The following is a 23,170-nucleotide window of genomic DNA, read 5'->3' on the forward strand; positions in this document are numbered from 1 at the left end:
GATCCTAACTACCTAATGCTGCAGAAGGCGTACGAGTCGAGCTGCCGCTTCAATGACTCATCAATCCACTGCTTCGCAACTTCCGGACCGCGCTGTATAGCCTCGCGGATCTTCTGTTGGACCGTCTCCCGCTCGAGCCGCAGACGCCCAACCAAAACGAACCCGCGCGCTTCAAATGAACCTAGACACAGCATACTACGTCTAGCTAGATACTTCCCATCGATACTCTCATTCACTTTCACTACGCTGCAGCTTTACTCATAAGGGCATAAGTGAATCTCATGATTGACTTCTCAATTTCTCGGTCACGCTAATAAAAACTCTAAACTCACGCGGAGGCCGGCGGGCCTTGCGGCCCACGAATACCGGTCAAGCCGTAGGTGCTGAGCACATAGAACACGTCATACACGCCATTGGCTTCCAAGTTGAAGGCCATCTGCGTCTTCCCCGTCCCCGAGGAATTCTCCAACACAATGAAACGATTCGTTCCTGACGCTGTGAAGTTCTCGGTCACACTCTCTATTGTCTTCACTTCCGGTGAATCTTTCAGAAGATGAGCGACTTCCTTGTACTGCTGGATGGCGCCAACATACTTTTGGTCGATGGAAAGGTGCCACACTCTTTCGTGAGGCTGCCGCACTACCACAATAAGCGGAGCGTTCTCGGCTCTTCCAGAGGCGCCGGCCGCTGCATCTCTCTCCAAAGGCGTCTTAGCGTTACGGCTCTCATAAGCCACATGCTGAGATGTCGAGAGGCCGTCTAGAATGCCGCCACTCTCACCGAAGATCGTCTCCAGCACGTGACTCATTGTACTCCCTTCAGGTGCAAGCGCCGCGTCTGGATAGGTGTTCTTGAACGCAGCGCCGCCAGGACTACTAGATACTAGCTGGAACCAGATCCGCGACAATTCGACGATGAACGGATCAGCCGGGTCTTCTCCAATAGCACCCAGCTTTATATGGAGCCCCAGTCTTTCTCCTCTGTTGTAGGCCGCGTTGGTGTACACCTTGAGCGCTGCTGTCTTAGCCCAGGGCAGCTTCAACTGCTGGAGCAATGCGTCGCAGAGATCGCCAACGTCTTCGGCGTCTTCCGGCACCCGCAGCGAAGCTAGTGGACGTCCATCGAAGCGGAACCAGCGTTTCTTGGTCATCGTTGCGTGTGCTTCTCTTCCGGGTGGAAAGTTGGGAAATGAACATGACTCGGGTCTACACGGAAGTTTGATGGCTACCCCTGGATTGAACTGATACTCCTCTGCCCGTTGATTTCAACTGATTTTTTTTCATTACATACAAAATGAATCCTTAGCGTTTAGTGGTTCAGTGAACTGAGGCAAAGGAATCAGCCCAGTTGGTTTTGGAACACGAAGATTAAAGCGCAATCAATTCACGCTACTTATTGCCCACCGCGTTCGCAGCGAATGGTTTCCAGCGAGGCCCCGACTGCTTGGCGCTTCTGAGGTGGTGGGATCGAAAATCAATGCGAACGAATCGGGCGAAAGATAACTTGACGGGCAACACGGGGCGCGGCAAACTCGAAGATCTTGGAAAACACAAATTCATCCGCCTCACCAAGTTGAGATTCATGAGTCTTGGTTTGTTCCGCTTGGGTTTGCGTTCGCAGCTTTTTGACGCTCACAAACGCCAGCTTTATGTTCAAATCAAGCGGCAAAGCCTGCGCAGTAGGTGTCAAATGATGCTTATCAAAGGCGTCAGCATAGTTCTCGTATTCTGCGGGCGCCACCACTTGCAAACCTTCGAGATATGGACTCATCTCGAGCATCCGCAGAAGAGCATTCAAACGTTCAAGATCGGTCGTGCTAGATTAACAAGCAGCTGGAGCAATTTGTGCCAGTGCCTCCATGTACGCGGCACTAGGATTCTCACGTTGTTGTATACCGCACAGTGTGACGAGAGTATGGTCCTCGTCGCGGTTGCCTTTATTTTGGTTCTTGTGCAGATCAGGTCTAGGATTTGAACATGCTGGTTATGAGACCGAATCCGTAGACCTGAACCAAACAACTACAGCAGTGGAACATGGGGCGCCTTCCAAAACCCTCACCAAAGGTCGCGCATGAAAGTTTAATACCGGAGAATTGTTTGATGAGACCACTTTTTGGTCTCATCAAACAATTCTAATGCGACTCTTAACTAGCAACGTGATTAAACAAGTGACTGAACTCCACTATACTCGAATGTCGCATTCCAGCAACCGTTTTGGGGCGCATTAAACGCTTCGGCAATTTAAAATAAATTACGGATTAAACTGATCAGACGGTTTTATATGGGTTGTTTTGGAAGGCGCCCCATGGGGCGCCTTCCAAAACATGGCACGACGATCCATCTGCATGCCCCGTTCAACTACCTAGATATGTGTCCTACTAAGTATGTTGCAGATAAGGTGGTCTATATGACTGGTTACTCGAATGAGCAGACATTGTGCAGTAGCATTCTCCGATGTATCACTATCACTGCCAGTAATTTCTAACTGTAAGTTAGTGCATGTACCGGTATCTGCATCTATCTCTTCCGAGTGTCTACCCACAGCAAAACCCACTAGCGGTAACCTTACATGCTGGACATTCTTCTACGTTGGTAAGATGTACTAGAATGTAAAATAGAAAATTGTGGAAAACAACACAAAGTCCACAAGGCACCAATAGGTGTACACCCAGTAACTGGGATACCCAGTTGCTTGCGGCGTAGTAAAGTACCGTAGCCGAAGTGCGCAACGTTGCTGAAGAAGCTGTGCCAGTAATGTCAAGGACGCATAACACATTGTATAACCTCGCAGCAATACAGTGTTCGAAGCAATTGTGTTCGAATCGACATGAAACTACGCAGTACGCAGACTTGACTCCGTTCCTAATGGTCTGTCTGTCTCGCCTGCAGTACCTACCGTCCTAGCGCTTCCAAGTCTTACTCTTTGAGTCAGGCAACTTGTATGCGCGGCACGACTGAGAGCCCGCGGCAAGTGTGGACCGAGATCTTGCCCTGGTCAGTGTATTTTGTGAGGCTGCGGTGCCGTCCAGGTCCACGGCGGTGACGAAAGCCTGGCGCCTCCAGCTCCACGACCGTCGTACGCTTAGGATTCTTGTGCTTGGACTTGGTCAGCACAATGTCGAGCACATAGTCCTTCAGGTACACGTTGTGTGAGAGAGTCAGCGGGCCGGTGCTCATCTGATCAAGTCCGCGCGGCGGGGAAAGGATGCCATCGGTGTGCTTCGTGTCCTCAGCGCCTAAACGCAAGACAGGGGGATTCAGACATGGCGAATTCGGAGCGCACTTACGTTCAGTGTTCTTGAGGTGTCCAGGCAGCACGCCATACCACGATAGCAGCATGTTCTTGTCGTTGTCTTTCCGAGGATCTCGTAGCATGTACCCCATCACAGCGCTGGCATCGCCCACAGGCTCGGGTGGCATCAGCACCTCGAGATGCGCTCCGTCGCGCGTAGAGCTCTTGATCACAAGATGCGCGGCCAGTCTTCGTCGTCGGCGATGCACAGCGGGCGTGCCCGGGTTCTCCTTCTCCTTGAAACGCAGCCGCCGTCTCGTGCCCAGCGGCGACTTCTCCGATGGCAAGTCCGCGGGGGTCGTGCGAGCTTTCCGTAGGCGCACCGCAGGCTGCTGCTGCTGCACAGTGTTGTTAAAAACCCACCTTTTTCGACAGTTGGGCGGGTGATTGAATCTATCTGGGGGATTGGGTGAAAATAGGTGGTTTTTCTATTTTTCATAAAATTCGACAATATAGGCTTCTGATTGGCTCATTTGGTCTCAAAATCATAAAATAATTTATCCTTGGCCAACTATTAGACTGTTTGTCCTAATATTTGCACTGTAACTCTACATTATAGGCAAAAATAAAACCTGTAAAACCCAAATATGCTGCCGTAGGGTGGGTGGGTTGCCCCAATATTCCATTGTTCCATTTAGCAAAAACCCTAGTACTGCATCTGCATCCCCCAGCTCACAAAGCTCGCTGGGGGTGCCGGCAGGTGGGGAGGGAGCTCATTGCATGACGTGCTGGACCGTTAGGTCTGGAAGGCTCGACATCACCGACAAGCTGGCATCTCGGGGATGCTTGCCAGCGCCATGGCACCCACTGCGCTGAGGCTCGACAACTTTCGTAATGTAGTCTTTTGCGTCTTCCGATGGCGAGTGTGATCGAATCACGAGATCATAGAAAAAATACTATCTGACCAAATCCAAGACCTGTTCTGCATAATACCCATTTAAAAATCTACCCTCGTCGCCTCCTTGGTCAAAATTCAGGTAAAATGTCGTCGATATTTTCTTCTTCATAAATACTGCCGCGGAGTTATTTGAATTCTTCACTCCGCAGTATTTTTCCCCCATATAAAGAAACGCGGCTTCATCAATTTGTACTACGGCTCCCAACAGAGCCAAAGCCTCGCGTAACTTCTTGATACGTCCATGATTGCAGCGAGCAGAGAGATTCAACTCGAGTAGGCGCGGGTAGCCATCCCAGCCGTCCGTTTCGAACGAAAGTCGGAAACGTGACTTGAACGCCAAGCACCAACGGGTCAGAAAATTCCACCGCTGATCCGACATTATTTCTTAACTGCGGGGAGAAAAGGTATGTTCGCAGCACTAAAGCTTCTCCATCGCCAAAAACCTTCACTCATGGCATTTACCTACACCTGCCGACACGATCGAGCATTGGTTAAAATACTGAATTTATACGATTGGTCTAAATGGCCATCTTCACACTTCTTGCATTTTCATTTCTCTGGCCGTCACAGTAGTGACGGCAGCGCCCCTGATCGAGTTCGCAGCGCCGTGACCTTCGCTACGCCCCTCCCCTCCAGACCTCACGTGCGTGGCATGAATGTGTGCACAGGCGCAAACAGGGCTCCAAGCCAGCGCGTCGCCTGTGAGATGACGGTAGTCTGCGAAGGTGCTCAACGGCTGGTGCGTTGCATTCCGTTGCCGGAAGCACCCGTGCTACTGTCATTGCTGCTGCCTGCAGTCTGAGCATCGCCACGGCAGCTGCTATCTACATTCTGATCAACGCCATGCTGGCGTTGCATGTTGCGCTGCGCTGTCAGCGCTTGCATACGAGTGCCAAGTACGGCACGGTCGCGTGCTAGATGCGGTACGGTTGAAGCCCGTGATCGTTCTCTAGGAGCCACCAGCGTGCGGCTCATCCAGCACAAGAACTAACAGCTAATACACTGGGTTAAGGAGTGAAGGAGGAGTGCATTCATTCCAACATTTACCGCCTGCAGCGCAGGTCTCCTCCTCCACTTCCAAGTCCCTGCCTCGGCATTCTGCCGAAGCTATTCCGGCGTTCAGAGTCTCGTTTCCCTCAGCCTCCACTTGCGTGCAGACTGAGCAGCCTGTGCACCGACCCGTGTGGACACCATACAAAATTCAAGTGTTCACACGTCGCAGGTTGTGAGCCTAAACTCTGACACGCCTCCGGCTTCTCCGCCAGCCGATGGTGACCAGCCTGTCGACTTGCCGTCGCCGAATCAGTTGCAGAATCAGGCCGACTCTCCCCCAGTCCATGCGGACCCTTGCTCAAGGCTTGGAAAGTCCGCCCGTGCCGATCTTCTCGCCGTTCGGAAGGCCTCCATCTCGGCAGGACCTCTCGCAGAGCCGAACGCCGAGCTATGGCGCGCGCGCTTCAGCTTGAAGGCAGCTCTGGGAGCACAGCTGTTGCAGAAGCTGTGGCTCCAGCGACCATAAACAAGTTCAGTAGCACTGCCGAGGTAGACATTGAAGAGAAGCTCTCAAAGCCGCAGCAGTACGTTGCCTGGCGCGCCCGTGTGCTTGCAGCCCTGAACGTCTCAAACATGGCTCGACTGGTGACCGGCCAAGAGCCACTGGACGCCTCCATGAGCGCGCATTTGCAGAACCAGTGGATCACCCGTGCGGCTGCCGCCAATAACATCATTATCACAGCACTTTCTGACGCTGTGATCGAGCGCTACGCGTCGCTGATCGGCGAGGCAGACCCCGTGAAGCTGTGGCACGTGCTTCACAATGACTACGGTCGTGGCCCGGCGGTCAACACCGTTGTGATTCGCTCGCGGACCTATGGCCGTGTGCTTGGCCGTCAAGAGCAAGTTGCTACCTACATCGAGGTCACCATGGCCTTGCAGCGCCAATTGATACAGGCCAACGATGGTCTCGATGAGCATGAGATTGCAAAGGTGCTGCTCAACAACGTCTCGGACGTGTACCCGCGCGTCGCGTCCGATTTGCAGAATCAGCTTTACAATTGGCCGTCGACTCGGCTTACTGTAGCAGATGCAAGCTAGTGTATTGAGAATGCAGAGCAGACTGAGCGTCGAGACCGATACGCATTTGGTTCGCGTGGTAGCAGCAACGGCGCAGGCATGACAAACACTCATCAAACGAACTCGGTTGAGCGCAACCAGGGCAGCAAAGGGAAGGGCAAATACAAGAGCGGCTCTGGCAACAAGGCCTCCAGCTCGAAGAAGGTGACAACGCTGGAGTCTCGCGAGCAACGCATCGCGCTCAAGAAAAAGAACTCCAAGTGTAAGGCGTGCGGAGAGTTCGGCCATTGGAAGGGTGATGCCGAGTGTAAGGTCCAGGGTTCAGAAGCTGGCGCTGCCGCTACTGCAGATGATGATCGAGGCATGCGGTCCATGTCCGCTGGGGCCGTATTTCGTTCGAGCAACAAAGCCCATCAAGGAATGAAGTGCACTCCGTCTCCACGTGCGAGTTCGGACGAAGACAGCTCAGCTATTGACAGCGACGAGAGTGATGCCAGCGAGGGGCGTCACGTGGAGCTGGTACTAGCTGTGCAGAGCCGACCCTTGCCAGGTCTCCACTCTGACGAAATTGAATGGGTCCTGGACAACGGGTCGCAGGTGAATCTTTGCGGCGACATCTCGATGTTCTCGTATGTGGACCGTGAGGTGAGTGGAGAACTGAAGATCGCGTTAGGGCAGACTGAAGCATTGGAAGCTACGGGCAGTGTGGCAATCCGTGTCTTAAATGAGACTACGAGCCAGTGGGAGCAGCGCCGTCTGAATGACGTTCACTACTCGGCTAATGCCCATATCAACTTGCTGAGCTTGGGGTACATGCAAGCCCTCGGGTTCAAGATCAGTTTCAGCTCGAGCCAAGACACGGCATGGCTCAGCAACGGTAACTTGAAGCTGAAGTTCGTCAAGCATGATATGCTGTATCGCTTACGATGCCGTCGCTCACAGCGTCTTGTAGCTACTGTCGCTGTGCGAGCAGACGCTATGGAGAGGCTGCACAACCGCCTTGACCCTGCAAGTATGGATCTGATAGAGAAACTCGCCAGCGGCAAAGTGGACTTTGGCCTGAAATTCAACATGAAGGACCTTTCCTCGTATGAGTGCGTGCCTTTCATCTCGGCCAAGCTGAAGCGCATGACATACTAGCGCGATCCAGAACGAAAGCGTCGCCTTCTCGAGAAGCTGTCGATGGACCTCTGCTCCCTACTGCCACGGGTGACAAGATGTTCCTGTTGGTGGTCGATGATGCCACTCGGTACAAGTGGTGTTACTTGCTGGAGAGAAAGGATGATGCAGAGCCGCTACTTATGAACCTGGTTCGACGCCTAACAACTGATTTCAAGAGCAATGGGCTCGGTGTGGTTCATCTACACTCGGATAAGGGTGGCGAATTCTTGGGGGACGAGCTCAAGGCGTTCTGCGAACGGCGCGGAATTACCCAGTCATCCACCAACTCTTACTCTCCCGAGGAGAACGGGATTGTTGAGCGAGCGAATGGTACAGTGCTGCCAAGATTGCGGGCGCTGCTGCATGCAACCAACCAGACCAACATGCTTTGGGGAGAAGCAGCGCTCCATGTAGTTGACACACTCAACCTCCTACCAACGGCACCGCTGCAAGGCATGTCTCCGCATGAGGCACTTTTCGGCAAGCAGACCAGTCTGCGTCACGTGCGGACATGGGGGTGCCTGGTGCACGCGCATGTACCTCCTCAGTCCAGGACGACGAAAGCGAAGCTCGAGCCACGTGCTGAGCTGAGCTTGCTGCCTGGCTACAGCCGTAGCACGAAGGGGTACAAGCTGATGAATTTGCGCACTGGAGCGATTTTTACGAGGCGCAGTGGGAATGTGTATTGTCACGAGAAGTTCACTGTGGCCCAGACCTACATGCGCCAGTTGCTGATGAACACTTACTTGCATGGGGACTACGAACTTCCAGTGGACATTCCCATCGTACCGATTGCTTCGTCGTTCCAGGCCCGGCTGTTCCCTGAAGCCGGCCAAGCCCCAGGCATGCCAGCAGCACCAGCACCTCACAACTTGCAGCCGGATACAGATCTTCGTGTAGTTGCTGAGCCAGTGGGAGGGAGTGCGCGTGATGCACTACCAGAACCTGCATCGTTCAAACCACGAGGCACCTGCCTCTCACGTTCACAAAGCCCAACGGCCGAGCGAACATCGGTGAAGAGGAGCAAGCGCAAGCAGCGCAAACAACGTGACAACTGCACGGTTGACGATGACTACGAGCCTCCGAGGAAGGAGCCGGTAGCTGCCACACCACGTGATACCGCTGCGCGGCGTACGAGGAAGCCATCAGCCCACCTGAAGGAGTACGTGGTTGGCTCGGTCATGAACACCACTGCGGACATCAAGATTCCCAACTCGTACAAACAAGCCAAGCCAAGTGATCAATGGGCGGAGTGGCAGGCAGCGATGCAGGAGGAGCTCTCATCGCTTCGCGAACATGGAACATGGCAGCTAGTGGCACGGGAGAATGCCAAGCATCAGACTGTGATCACCAACCGCTGGGTGTACGCTGTCAAGCGGAACGCTCAAAGACGAATAAAACGCTTCAATGCCCGCCTAGTTGTGCACGGCTTCAAGCAAGTGTTCCGTGTTCACTACGTGGAAACCTACACACCCGTGATTCGCTTCGAGACGATTAGGTCGGCCATCCTGTTTGCTCAAAAGCGTGGCTGGCTCGTACAGCAGTACGATGTGAAAACAGCCTTCCTCTATGGACTGCTCAAGGAACTAATTTACACGGAGATTCCAGCGGGGTCAGATGAAGGTGATCCTGGCAGCAGCATGGTGTGCCAGCTTATCAAATCGCTCTACGGATTGAAGCAAGCTCCAGCAGTCTGGAATCAGACTCTACACGACTTCCTGCAGAAGATCGGATTCACACGCCTCGACAGCGACTACGGCTTGTATGCCATGCACGAGGGCGGTGAGGTCACCATGCTCCTCACCGTCTACGTCGACGACTTACTATTGATGGGACCCGCGGTTCTCTACGAGCAAGTAGTACTGTGACGAGGCGATGCGGTGTTTTCTCCCAGAAAGCAGTTATAGGCCCTCCTTGACAGACCTCAGGCTACTAGAGCTTTGGATCCGTCTCGGCTGACACAGGGTGTGTGTTGTCCAGTACACGCTGTTGGTCAGGCGCACGATGTGTATCCCTTGGGTAGCAGTTCTTTTCACCAGAAGGTTAGTATCGACCCCGTGAATCAGACAGCTACGCCGGGCTAACGCTAGAACAATCCAACCCAAATAGAGTTATACGCGTTATACAATCACACAAATACTTCAATGCCCTCTCTTCTTTCTCTAGGCCCAAGGCTAAGGCCAAAATACAAGTCAACTGGTCCAAATCCAAGACACTTGATCAATCTTGGGGACGCGCACCACCTCTCGGAGAGAGGAAACGATCTACCCTGTCGCCAACTTCTTCAGTTCGACACAGGCCCAATAGACCGCGAATATACAACAAAGACGGTCTGCAATCCGCCCAAATATACAGACATGGAATAGATATGATCACTTCCAGGCCGAAGCAGTGGATCACTTACCTAAAGTACTTTGAATTTTGTCGTGGAGAATGGCCTTCCAGGCTGTGAAAGAAGCACTTGTGCCCTTCGAAGCAAAACGAACTCTGTTTGGTTAAAGGTCACATGCAGACGAAATCTTTCCTAAGCGACCCTTCGGAGACTGCGATCTTTCTGCGGAGTGTTGGTCTGGCCTTGAAGGGTCGCCAAACTGGATACCTTCTCGGAGTTGTTGGGTACACCTAGGATCTTGGAAGATACCATAGTGAAACCAAGTGTTCTTGGGTTTGGAGCCTCGGAACGCCTCAAGCCGAGGTCGTTCTTGGAATTTTGTGGGAGGTAAGTCTGGGAACGCGAAGTCTGGGAATCGTTATTCCGGGAAAACAACGGGGAATCTGATAAGTGCCTCAGCTCCCAGGTTGTAAGCCTGAGTCGAGTTCCGCCGTACTTAGATATACTGGGGAGGATCGCTCGCATTCCGTTGCACTTCATGGAACGGGATCAACTCGCCCACATTGATTTATCTTCCGGGATTCAGCGTCCATTCGCAGACATTACCCTTGTTTTTATAGGAGACTCCAAATCATCCAGTATCACCAAGCTCCACATCGTTGGGACTTCCCAGGTTCAGGTGCATTCACCCGAATTTAGGGATCGACACCGCGTCACAACCGCCCCATTGGCCAATTCGAGCCACGGAGGCAACTGGAGAGTCGAGATGGGTCGAACGGTCCAACATCCGAACTCTAGTTTGGGCCGCGAGGCACTCAGACGACACGCGGGTCGAAGCAACCCGATCATCACCAGCAAAGCGGCCTTGCGCAGCAGGAACGGAGCCACGCACGCGCGCCTTCGAAAGGGAGGCGTCCGAGCGCTAGCAGCCCCGCGCAGCTCGCATGACAACTCGCCCTAGCTCCATGTACCAGCACGTGCAAGGAAGCAGCGTATACAATGCAAGTTCGACGGTCGTTGCAGCGGTCACCACCTGCGGCAATCTTCGCGTGTCACTGTCGAGTTGGACTTCACGCTACACTCCCGTTGGTCACGCTTCATCTCCAGTCGCCAAATCATCACTTCAAAAGTCATTCATCATTCTGGAACCAATCCATTTTTTTGTTGTCGGGTCAAGTCGTCATAGCGTCAGACTCGTGCACATATAATCACATCCAGCGCCTGAATCCCAGAACTACTGGGAGTCCCCCACAGCGTCGGAATCACCACCTGCTTGCATCGCGCAAAATTGGGCCCGCGCCTTAGCGCCCTTGTTGAACTCGTAGAGCAGGTTACCACAACTTAGCTTCGTCGCCGGGAGCCATTCCAAATCTGAGTATCCTTTCCATTTCACAAGATATTCACGAACTCTTCGCGCGGTTCTGGTCATCTTCGTCCAGCGGACGTCTTTGATAATCTCCACCTCGTACACACCGGATTGCTCTTTAGGATCCCAGCTATCTTCTGATAATAATGCTGCGTCGAAGTCATCTTCTTCGGCCACTTCGATCTCCACCGTTGGGCGTTCTGGGAAGAGCGCCCTCGGCTTCAACCTGCTGATGTGTACCCAGGGACCTATTCGATAGCCGGTGCCTTCGATCTTTAGTCGTACGCGGAAACCATCGCGGACTTCTTCAATTCGAAAGGGACCATGCCACATATGCGCGAATTTCTTGGTCAACCCGGGTTGCACACGGGCCAGATACAGCCAGACAGAGTCACCAACTTGGAATCCAGCTTTGAGTCTTTCCGAGAGCTCCTGCCATCTCTGAGTCTGTGCTTCTGAGCGCAGCCGTTTAGCTTACTTCTGTAAGTCTCGAGCCCAAGCATGGGCGAAACTATAATCGCGTTGCAGCTTGCGTCTCCACTCGTAAGCCGACTTCTGTTCCAGCCCCGTGGGTGGTGGACCTAGCATAGCCGACACAGTGCTCTTCGCATCCCAGCCATGGACAAGATAAAAGGGCGTTTCGAGCCGGGTCGAATCGAAGGAGGTGTTTAAGGCGAACACCAACTTCTCCGCATGATCATCCCAGTCGAACTGATCTGCCTCCGCTACATAGGCCCGGATGCTCCTCACCATAGTCTGCACCGATCTTTCTTGTTGCCCATCGGCTTGAGGGTGATACGCCAACGTCGATCGCTGTTTGGTGCCCAGCATTTCCCTGAATCGACTGAAAACTTCGCTCATAAATCTGGGGTCTTGGTCGTGCCTGAGCATGGAGCTCGCACCGAAGCGCCGGAAGACAGCCTCTTCATAAGGTTCAGCTACGTCTTGTGCTGTCGTCGAACTGATGGGCTCACACATCATGAAACCCGAGAATATATCGTGAAAAAGCAAGAGAAACGTATTCCCTCGTTCAGATTTCGGGAGGTGCGTGACAAAGTCCATCGACAGCACTTCGAACGGAGCGTTGGGCTCAATGTTCCCAGGCGACGGCCCGGGATTAGGCGGCTTCCCCTTTCCAGAGGCGCAGTCCACACACTCCTTGACAAAACGTTCAACATCAGCGTAGAGGCCTGGCCAAAAGAACTCTCGACGCAGGCGTTCGTGCGTCCGCGTAATTCCTTGGTGACCGCCTTGAAGCTCTTCGTGACAGTGATGCAGCAAATCCTGGCGCAGATCGTGAGGAACCACTAATCGAGGTTCATCTCGTGCATCTCTTGGCCTAGAAGCAGTCGATCGGCTCAGATAGTAAAGAACGTCTCGGGAATCCAAGACATAATTGTCAGTAATCTTCGCCATCCTCTGTGCTTCCAGTTCAGAGAGTTCAGAGAGATCATCTCGCAGGAAAGCTTTCAACTATCGCATCCATGGGTCGCCATCTTGGTGAGCCTTAATGCAGCGCCAGCGCTCTGCTGGGAACTCCAAAGGTGTCATGCCTGGGGTATCAGACTCCGTCTCCTCTGCATCACGAACTTCCGCTTGGACTTGGATCCGGGTCAGAGCGGCTAGCACGCGCGCGCCAAGAGAAAGTGGTGCGTTGTCATAATCTGGGAACTCATCTACGACTGCTCTCAGTACTCGACGCTCAGCAGTGCCTTCGACCAATGGATCGACAACTCCAGATTCAGACTGTTTCACCAGCTTCTCAGGGATGCGATTCACCAAACGCAAATGCGACAGCTCAAGGGGATCATCGATAACCAGTGATTCTCCAGCGGCTAGAGTCCGACTCGTGAGATAGTCCGCAGCCTGGTTGAATTCCCGCTTCACATGAATCAACTTCACAGACTGGAACTTCTGACGAACCGAATCGAGCTCACTTAACAGGTGCTGAAGATTCGGTTGATGACAGTTGATCAACCCTTGGGCCTGTTGAATAGCGATTCGGGGGTCACCGACGACAACCAAGTCGTAGCCACCATTCTCCATAGCCAGTGTCGCTCCTTTGATCAAGCCATGATACTCTGCAACATTGACCGTCACATCTTCCAAGAAGTAACCTCGCGCGCTGACCACAGTCCACTCTGGGAGCTTCCACAAGATACAACCACAGCTACCTTGCCTGGTAGACGTCTTCGCAGCGCCATCAAAACTGAGCAGGTAACCTGAGAAATCCTCGTCCAACATCTCCAGACTAATCGGTGGGGCAGGTGTCACTCGTCCTTTCCTCGGAATCAGGTATTCTGCCACTTTATCGAGATGTTCACGAGGCGTAATACCAGCGCCCATGATGGCTGCCAGGCCATCTTCGTCCCTCTCAATCCGGTGAATTTCTAGATCCCAAGGCGAGAGCAGGGTGGCCCACCGTTGACAACGTCCCTACAATGATGACGAAGTGAAAATCCACCGCAGGACTGAGTAACGAGTGTAGACCTTGATGTGACTCCCAGCAAGCATACAATGAAACACTCGCAGGACGCGCAACAACGCCACCACCTCTTTCTCAGCCGGATGATACTTAATCTCAGACTCATTGAGGGTTTTGCCAGTGTACCGAACAGGAAAAATCACACCGTCATATTCTTGGCCCAACCAGCAGTCTCCTATAAAAACAAGGGTAATGTCTGCGAATGGACGCTGAATCCCGGAAGATAAATCAATGTGGGCGAGTTGATCCCGTTCCATGAAGTGCAACGGAATGCGAGCGATCCTCCCCAGTATATCTAAGTACGGCGGAACTCGACTCAGGCTTACAACCTGGGAGCTGAGGCACTTATCAGATTCCCCGTTGTTTTCCCGGAATAACGATTCCCAGACTTCGCGTTCCCAGACTTACCTCCCACAAAATTCCAAGAACGACCTCGGCTTGAGGCGTTCCGAGGCTCCAAACCCAAGAACACTTGGTTTCACTATGGTATCTTCCAAGATCCTAGGTGTACCCAACAACTCCGAGAAGGTATCCAGTTTGGCGACCCTTCAAGGCCAGACCAACACTCCGCAGAAAGATCGCAGTCTCCGAAGGGTCGCTTAGGAAAGATTTCGTCTGCATGTGACCTTTAACCAAACAGAGTTCGTTTTGCTTCGAAGGGCACAAGTGCTTCTTTCACAGCCTGGAAGGCCATTCTCCACGACAAAATTCAAAGTACTTTAGGTAAGTGATCCACTGCTTCGGCCTGGAAGTGATCATATCTATTCCATGTCTGTATATTTGGGCGGATTGCAGACCGTCTTTGTTGTATATTCGCGGTCTATTGGGCCTGTGTCGAACTGAAGAAATTGGCGACAGGGTAGATCGTTTCCTCTCTCCGAGAGGTGGTGCGCGTCCCCAAGATTGATCAAGTGTCTTGGATTTGGACCAGTTGACTTGTATTTTGGCCTTAGCCTTGGGCCTAGAGAAAGAAGAGAGGGCATTGAAGTATTTGTGTGATTGTATAACGCGTATAACTCTATTTGGGTTGGATTGTTCTAGCGTTAGCCCGGCGTAGCTGTCTGATTCACGGGGTCGATACTAACCTCCTGGTGAAAAGAACCGCTACCCAAGGGATACACATCGTGCGCCTGACCAACAGCGTGTACTGGACAACACACACCCTGTGCCAGCCGAGACGGATCCAAAGCTCTAGTAGCCTGAGGTCTGTCAAGGAGGGCCTATAACTGCTTTCTGGGAGAAAACACCGCATCGCCTCGTCACAGCTGGTGCGCGTGCCCGGATCAGGGGTTGGAAGTTGAACGTGCATTGAGGGTTATGCCTACTAACGCTAACGCGATTGTGCCTGCTTCGAGTCCTGGAGGACGCGGACGAGGTCGTGGACGCGGTCAAGGTGTCAAGACCGCTGCAACTCCCTGTCCCGCCTCCGGGGCCCGGACAAGATCCTGCGATGCCGACGGAGACTGAACAACAACTGGCGCTAGCCGAACCAGCGCGCCCGACATCGACCCATTCGACGCCAAGACGAGCTTCTCAAGTGATGGTTCCCCGTTCTGTGCAGTCCAGCCCTGGACGGCCCCTAGACCGTGGTTCCGACGCTCATGCAGCACGTCTGCCGACGGAGTTGGCGCTGAGCCCTGCGGCTGCAAGCGCTCTTGGAAAACGTGATCATGTGGCGCTGCGAGAGTGGCGCGAGACGAGGGTCCCGGATTCCGGTGCACCACTACGTCTTGGGCCTGCTCCTGGCACTCGTGTCTTCGGACCTGAACTGCCAACCACGCTGCACTCAACGTTCCAAGATCCGCTTCCGCTGATTCCACGGGGCACGAGTGAAATCCCAGGATCCGACGTAAACTGTCTTGCTGACGACGAAGCCGAGCGTATGGAGCCGAACAACTGAGCCGCTGGAGCTCTCTTCCAGGAGAAGTCATCTCTCCAGTCGACGTGGTCTACGACGAGGGAGAAGAAGAGTACGACATGGAAGCTTGGGTCTTCGCCGCATTCGAGACTGGGAAATACTTGGGTCTTGTGAACGCTGGTCGGACTTCCGAGTCTTGGATCAAGGCGTTGTCTGCCAAACGCAGACGGCAACCGCTGGTCTCGGATATGAAGGCCGTCACCGTATCGCCCAAGTTGCTTCCGGCTGCTGCATGCGTCGCTGTGCTCCAGACCATGTTGATGGAGGCCGGCTTCGAGTTTCGCAATGTGATTCCTACGTGGAGTGAAGTCCGTGCGGTGTCCGAGGTGTCTGAGAATCTGATCCGCCGAGGTGTTGAAGAAGTTCAACTCAGACTCGCAGTTGAGAGTCTTGAGTGGAACAAGCTGATGGATGGCGTAGGGTTTCACATCCGACAGCCGCTGGAACCTCTCCCAGCTGTGCAACTATCCGAGCGAAGTACAAGTTCCCCGACTGATGCCGATGGAGACGTCCTAATGACGGACGACGCTGTGGAACTGCTTGGTGAAGAATTGTTGCACCGCTTGATGATCACGCGGACCAGAAGAAGAAGTCCTGCTTCAAGCGCGTCTGGACAACCAGCGCCCAAGCGTGCGGCCTTAGAAGCTGAGCGATCTCCGCCCAGTTCCCTGATGCCTCCGAAATCGTCGTCCCAGAGTCTGGTGCCCCAACCATCGGTATCCCAGAACGTCGAGCCTCGGACTCAGAGCCTAGTCCCTAGAGCTCCAAGTCTTGAGCTGATGGCGAGTGTGGACTCAGTTCCTAGTCTGGTCGGGCCAAGTGGTGCTTCCGACGAGTCGATGAACGCGGCCGCTGAAGGAACAGACCAGTCGGGGCACAGCTCCTCAGGATGACGTTCTTGTCCGCCGCGGACTACATGGTTGGCAGTGCCTTGAGTCATACGCCTGGACCAAGCCCGATGGCGATGGTAATGATTGCGCAGGAGAGCGCGGCTGCGGCAGCTGCCGACCCGGGTTTCGGTGTCTCGGCAGGTGCTGTGTCGTATCCAGTGCCGGTTTCAGCACGCCCTTCGCCTTCGCTGCAACCCCTTCAGGAGTCGCCTGCGCATGTACCGCTGCCCGAGTCATCAGAGAGCAGCGCAAGTCTCCAGCCAGAACACTCGACGCAACCTGCTCCCGGGTTGCATCCAACGTGGTTGCCCCTCCAAGCTTCGTGTCTTCCACCACACCCGCAGCCGGCATGAACCGTGGCGTCTCCACATCAAGTGCTATGCCACGGACTCAAGCCACTTCGACAAAGGTCGCGGACCCGGAGTCTAAGAAGAAACCACAGAAGTCCGTGCATTCTGGGAAGTCATCGCGATCCCGGAAGTCCGCCGCGAAATCTGCGTCGTCCAAGTCTTCGATGTCAGGAATCTCCTCTCATGTGTCGTCCTCGAGGTCGTCACGTTCCGGCGCGTCCGAGGTCGCCCTGGTCATGATGAGGCAGCAGGAGGCCGCCCTCAACCAAGTACGCGCCGACATGGCTGCCGAGTTGCGTGGCATTCGCCTAGACAACCAGCAGCAGACCGCTTCCCTCATGGAGCGTCTTCAACGGGGCGAAGAAGCCCTTGCCGCAGAACGTGAGTCCCGCGGTCGCGACGCCGAAGTTGCTGAAGCTTGGGTTGCTGCCGCGGTGAAGGTATAGCAGTCCCTAGTACCATCGTCAGTGCCTGCACCCGAGATGGGGCGCGGCACACTTATTCCCCCCGAAGCGCCATTGCCGAGTGTGGCCCTGGACACCGCCACCGCTGCTGTGTTGGCGGCAGCCGAGGAAGTGAAGGCAGAGAGTGAGGGCATCGCGCAGAGCGCGAATGCCCATTTGGCCGCGTTCGAGGACCAGTTGCGCAATGTCACGTCCGCGTATCTGCAGAAGTGCGCCCTGGCCCAGAAGGTTCAACGTGAGAATGATGCTCGCCTACGTCAACAATCGACTAGTGTACCTGAATCTAGTGGAAAAGCCACCACGACGAGTCGCACTTCCTGCGACAAATTTGCGGGACGGTCGCCCACTTATATCGGCAACAGCAAGTGGCCGCGGATTCGCTGGCAGCAGCGCAGCTTCAAGCGACCATACAAGCTCCAAGTCAAGTTGTCAAACGCGAGATGGGACCAGGCGAGACGAAGCCGACTGGGACACGTGAAGACACGTGTGACAGGCAGGACGGGGTCAAGTGAGACCAAGCGTGGAAGGCAGCCGAAGGCTGCGACACAGACTCGGTCCAGTGTCGCTGCAGTCAAGGAAGAAAACTCGGAAGAGACCAAGAGCTCAGCGAAAGGTGTCACTCGGGACTCTGCGAGTGGGAGTGGCCATGTCCCCAGATATTCTGGGAAGTCGGCTAATAAAAAGTCTTCCCAGAAACACAAGCGTGGAAAGAAGATCCGTCGCGGTAAGCGACCAGGTGGCGATCCCTCATCGTCAGATTCAAGTTCAAGCGGTAGCTTGTCTAGCAGCGAGTCCAGCTCGGGCTCCGACTCCGACTGGGAGCGCGGCCTTGCTGAGGAACTCGCCCCTGCAACAGTACCAGCCGGTAACGGCCAATCGTACACGTTCCGCCCGTATATCCAGTATGGGGCGGTGGAGATGTTTGATCCCCACGCCAAGTTCGAAGACCGCATGAACTGGTGGGAGCGGTTTATCTACGCTGCTGCGTTGGGAGTCTGGCCGGAGAAGATGAAGTTGCGTCAGCTCCTGGGTCGACTACCTGCCCCGCTACGTGCATGGTTCCGCCAACTACCCGAGAAGGACCAGAAGGACTGGTCGCGCTTGTCGAAGCTGTTTCGCAAGGAGTACTGCCGCACCGAGGCGTCCCCGAACGACCGCTATTATGAGTTGGGACCGGAGAATGGCGAGTCTGCGCGATCGTTCCTGTATCGACTCAACGCTGCAGCCAAGAAGGCCGACGTCGAGTACGAAGACTCTCCGAGTGACCGGGAACTCCACATCCGTCGCTTCATCAAGAAGCTGGCGGATCGTCGTCTGAAGATCACACTTCAGGGACAAACGTTCAAGTCGATGAAGGAGCTCGAGAAAACTCTCAAGCGTATCGAAGCGGTGCAGCGTGATGATGGATATGAGACGCCTCCACCTCCAAAGACCCGCGATGCGAAGCCTAGTGGTGTGAGGTTTAATCGATTCCCTCCTCCGCGTCGAACTCAAGGTGAACGTGCGTACTTGGTCGAGAACCTGGACTCGGAGTCAGAAGACAAGGCTTCCCCGCCCTCGGGCTCCGAAGAGAAACCAGAACCACGTTATCTCCCGGGAACTCCGCCCCCGTCCAGTCCATGGGGCGTACGGTGAATTCTGAGAAGATCAACGTAGCCCAAGCTTCTAAGACTATCGTTCAAGTACCATGACCCCCGACGACCGAGGAGGTGTTCCGTGCTGCTGAGCAGATGGGTTGGCGCCCTCCAATTCCACAAGCGCGACCACCATCTCCATACCGAGACAACTCCCAAAGAACTCCCTTCTGTGAAAATTGCCGCAGTTTTGGACACGACAGAATTGTTGGCGGGATCTGATCTGTGACCGATGCCATGAAGCTGGACACCCGACATATAAGTGTTCGCGTCGCCCATGTTCCAAGTGCGGAGACATTCACCGTGAAGGGCTCTGTGCCGATTGGGCTGCTTTGAAGGCAGTCCCGGAATTGGCGCGACAAGGAGCGCTGCAAGACTTGCCGACCGAAGTTCTGAAGCAACTGCTGAAAGAACAGCCGGCTAAGTCTGGGACGTCGTTAAACAACTAGGCTCGCTGGGTAGGGACCCAGTGCGTGTCGAGCCTAAGACCCCAGCGTATTGCGCTCTTGCGTTTGTCGGTCCAGAACTTAGGCACCAGATCGGTAACCCACAATGCATGACTGCCATTGCATGTGAAGATGAATCGCTGTTGGAATCGCGCCCGGTTTCTCGAAACTACGTTTTCCGAGGTTCTGCATTTGAAGATGAAGCCCCAGTGGAATTCACGTTGAACCCAGGAGAACGTTACGGGTGGTGGGCAGACCACGACTTGGATAATCAAGATGCAGTGGCATTAGTGCATGGGGCGATCAACAACTATCGGACACACATCATTCTAGATTCCGGCGCCAGCACAACTATATTGAGCCCAGACCTTGCACGCAGGTTGAAGCTTAAGTTGACGTCGCACGCCGGACTCAAGGTGAAAGGTATGGGAGGAGTGATCACGTACATCCGATCGCGGACTCGAGTGAAGTTAACTCTGGGAATGCGTGTGGTATATGTACTGGACATGTGGGTTGGAAACATTGGAGATGGAGTCACTTGTCTGCTGGGTATGGATTTCATGAAAGCTGCTGGAGTACGACTGTGTGCGCGTGAGCAGTTGGCTAAGCTTCCGAATGAAGAAAACATTCCTCTGGTTGGAGAGAAGGAAGCTCCACGATACATCTTGGAAGTTCCGATTTGTGTGCGTGAGCCGGTGTATTTGGCTCGTGGTGATTCGATCATTGTTCCGGTGCGGTATGGCCAAGCTGACGCTGACACAGCTGAGGTATGGACTGCCCGAGGGAATCAGTGGGTGACGCAAGTGATCTACAGCTCCAGACGGCGGCCTGCCGCAGTTCGTGTGGTCAATATCTCAGAGAAGTGGACCCAAATCATGCAGCACACGGTGGTAGCAGCGTTGGTGGAGCCTGGGCAACTGCCACGAGGAGACCGCTTTGTTCAACCGAAGTCGCGTAAGTATGGAGAGTGGCAACAAGAGATTTACCAGAACACCCCTTCGCGGGAGTATCGGCGACGGGAGGAGCTGGAAGCACTTGAAGCCGAACGGAATGTCCCACCCGCAGTCCTGCGACCTCAATATGTTTGGCCGACGAAGATTTTGCCACGTCCACCTGAAGAAGTCCGGAAGGCTGCTGAGCTACAGAAATCTCGGAACTCGAGTGGCCGAGCCATGAGCTCTTCGGGTCAGACTGAGGAAGAGGCCCGCAGTCACTCGAGCGCTGTTGCTGATGTAAAGATTCTGGATCTGGGCATTCCAACTGCCGCGGAAGTCACTCCCATGGACGAAGCCGAAGCCTCGCAGGCAGATGAGTTAGATCCTGCGAAGGAGCTCGTCATTGATCGGGATTCTGGTGATGTCGACCGCGGACTGACTGGTGGAGGTACCAGTAGTGCCGAAGCTCGACATGAATTGAAGGACGTGTTTCGCGCAGAGCCAGTCAAGATCTGTGAGGATGCCCTGGAGCAGCTGGAGGTGGCGTACGCGATTTGTTTTCGGGTGGTCACAGCTGACTTGGATCCTGATGAAGAAGTCTTCTTCCATGAAGGAACCGAGCTGTTGACGCAGTTACGAGACCAGTTGGCTGTACTCCCAGACTTGAAGGATCTCAGCCCGAAGGTGAACATGGATGAAGCTGATGTGGGTGTCGAAGGCAAGACCACTCCTGAGATGAACAAGGAGATGAGAGGTATCTTGGAATATCATCACTCGATCTTCCTAGGAGATGGCAATGCTGTTCCCGCACCTGCCAGAGGAGTTGTCTGCGACCTGGATGTTGGGGACGCAAAATCCATTGCCCAGCGCGCTCGTCCGATTGCTCCACGCTTCCTCCACCAAGTCTACGAGCTGATCAAAAATTTGTTGGAGACCGGACTCATCGAGACTTCGCATTCGGAGTGGGCCTCACCCATCGTAATCATTTCGAAGAAGAACGGCAGGGATATCAGACTTTGTATCGACTACCGGATGGTGAACCAGCTCATCAAGCTGTCTTACTACCCGCTACCGTTGATAAATGACTTGCTGATTGGATTTGAAGCTGCGATGGGTTTATGAGCTTGGATATGGCGAGTGGCTTCTGGGCGGTGCCCATGACCCTGAGGGCAAAGCTCATTTCTGCTTTTGTCTGTCATCTTGGACACTACCAGTGGTTGCGCATGCCCTTCGGGTTGAAAAATGCGCCCCTAATATACCAGTAGATGCTGAACAACTGTCTTTGGGGTTTTGTACGACTGTCGCCTGAGGAAGAAGCCAAGGTCGATCCCGATGTGCTTGAGTTTCTGGGAATTAAGGTAGACGAGCGAGCGGTCCCCGATTCTGGAATGGAGATCCCAGCTCTGACAGATACAATGACGGTTTTCCACCGGAACATTCCAGCCCCAGTTTCAATGGGCCCAGCCCTGGGTAGAAGCTCATACATTGACGACATCGCCCATGGGGCGCCTACCTGGGACCAGCTCTGCTCGGACCTGAACGCGTTGCTCTTCCGACTACGTTACTGGGGAATCTCCGTGAACCTGCCCAAGAGCGAGTTCGGGAAGCTGTCTACTCCGTACCTGTCGCATGAAATCAGCGCCGAAGGCTTGCGAGCGAAACCCAAGATCGCGAAGGGTGTGAATGATTTGCCATTTCCGTCGACACTCAAAGACGTGCAGTCATTTCGGAGAAGCATCAACTACTACAACAAGTTTATCGAGGATCTTCCTGTTATAGCATCGGTGCTTTACGAGCTGACCGAGGACACCTAGCACCACATCATTGGGACTTCCCAGGTTCAGGTGCATTCACCCGAATTTAGGGATCGACACCGCGTCACAGTACTTCAACTCAAGGACAAGTTCACTCTTACCAGTATGGGGGAGGTGAAGTTCCTGTTGGGGGTAGAGATCACGCTGGACAACGTCAACAACCAGAGCGTGTACAGCCAGCGAGCGTACATCGAAGCAAAGCTCAAGGAGTTTCACATGGAGAGCGCAAACGGGTGCTGGACCCCACAAGCAACCACTGAACCAAAACCGGTGGCGAAGCAGCTGGCTAAGGACGCCTACCTTCCGTACCGTGAACTCGTCGGCGCACTGCAATACCTTGTGTCGGGATCGCGCCCCGACATCGCTCATGCCGTACGTCACCTGGGCAAGTTCCTGGCTGACTTCACCCCGGAGCACTATGCTCAGGCTCAGCGCGTGCTGCGCTACCTGTTGCAGACGAAAGACTATGCGCTGCACATGGACGTGATCCCGAGGGACGAAGTCTGTGTTACCGTCTTCACGGACTCGGACTACGCTAACGACCCCGATGACTCCAAGTCAGTGTCCGGCTATGTGACTTACCTCGATGGCAACGCGATTTCGTACGGCTCGCGCAAGCAAGGCATCAACGCCCAGTCCAGCACCGAAGCCGAGTACATCGCGATGAACGAGGGCGTCCGTGACGTGCTGTGGGTGGTTGGACTCTGTGAAGAACTGGGTTGGCGTCGCAACATCCCTCAGCTTCGTGGCGACAATCAAGCAGCTCTGTAGCTCACATGTAAGCCGGGCAAACACTCACGGACCAAGCACATTGCCAACAAATTTCATCTCGTGCGGCACCTCGTTGACGATGGCGAGCTGCGGACCAAGCATGTTGCCACAAACGACAATACGGCAGACATCATGGTCAAGGTACTCAGCATGGACAAGTTCAGCCGCTTTCGAGATCACATAAAGGTCTTGCCCATCCTTGCTGCGGCGATGTCCCGCAGCCGTGACGCTGCATCGACTAGCAACTAGCGGCGCGTGCGTTTGAGTTCACAGCTCTCACATTCGCGGCATGGCCAACACCAACGCCGCCGGGTAGGCCGTGCACGTGCTGTGAGCGAGTGG

At 54.2% G+C, this 23,170-nt stretch overlaps 5 protein-coding genes across 5 annotated transcripts; 2 read left to right on the top strand and 3 right to left on the bottom strand.

Moving 5' to 3' along the window:
- Nucleotides 1–328: 328 nt before the first annotated feature.
- On the bottom strand, nucleotides 329–1,150 carry PHYSODRAFT_254167 (hypothetical protein; the record flags this gene model as incomplete). Its single annotated transcript, XM_009538244.1, has 1 exon — nucleotides 329–1,150. The coding sequence occupies one exon, from the start codon at nucleotides 1,148–1,150 to the stop codon at nucleotides 329–331; it is 822 nt and encodes a 273-aa protein (XP_009536539.1).
- Nucleotides 1,151–2,927: 1,777 nt separating this feature from the next.
- PHYSODRAFT_340156 (hypothetical protein) lies at nucleotides 2,928–4,049 on the bottom strand (the record flags this gene model as incomplete). The annotated part of the gene is made up of 3 exons (XM_009538245.1): nucleotides 2,928–3,235; nucleotides 3,287–3,629; nucleotides 4,026–4,049. 3 exons carry the CDS (start codon nucleotides 4,047–4,049, stop codon nucleotides 2,928–2,930), a joined length of 675 nt encoding a protein of 224 aa, XP_009536540.1.
- A 10,040-nt stretch (nucleotides 4,050–14,089) lies between these two features.
- PHYSODRAFT_340161 (hypothetical protein) lies at nucleotides 14,090–18,863 on the top strand (the record flags this gene model as incomplete). The annotated part of the gene is made up of 6 exons (XM_009538246.1): nucleotides 14,090–14,189; nucleotides 14,962–15,486; nucleotides 15,528–16,392; nucleotides 16,452–16,555; nucleotides 16,648–17,204; nucleotides 17,247–18,863. 6 exons carry the CDS (start codon nucleotides 14,090–14,092, stop codon nucleotides 18,861–18,863), a joined length of 3,768 nt encoding a protein of 1,255 aa, XP_009536541.1.
- Nucleotides 18,864–19,418: 555 nt separating this feature from the next.
- PHYSODRAFT_526177 (hypothetical protein) lies at nucleotides 19,419–20,417 on the top strand (the record flags this gene model as incomplete). The annotated part of the gene is made up of 1 exon (XM_009538247.1): nucleotides 19,419–20,417. A coding segment is annotated over one exon (999 nt), but the record flags the coding sequence as incomplete, so codon positions are not given.
- Nucleotides 20,418–22,635: 2,218 nt separating this feature from the next.
- On the bottom strand, nucleotides 22,636–22,791 carry PHYSODRAFT_527750 (hypothetical protein; the record flags this gene model as incomplete). Its single annotated transcript, XM_009538248.1, has 1 exon — nucleotides 22,636–22,791. One exon carries the CDS (start codon nucleotides 22,789–22,791, stop codon nucleotides 22,636–22,638), a length of 156 nt encoding a protein of 51 aa, XP_009536543.1.
- Between the last annotated feature and the right edge of the window lie 379 nt (nucleotides 22,792–23,170).

The sequence above is a fragment of the Phytophthora sojae genome (assembly GCF_000149755.1).
Source record: "Phytophthora sojae unplaced genomic scaffold PHYSOscaffold_11, whole genome shotgun sequence".
In the NCBI taxonomy this organism is placed as follows: Eukaryota; Oomycota; class Peronosporomycetes; order Peronosporales; family Peronosporaceae; genus Phytophthora; species Phytophthora sojae.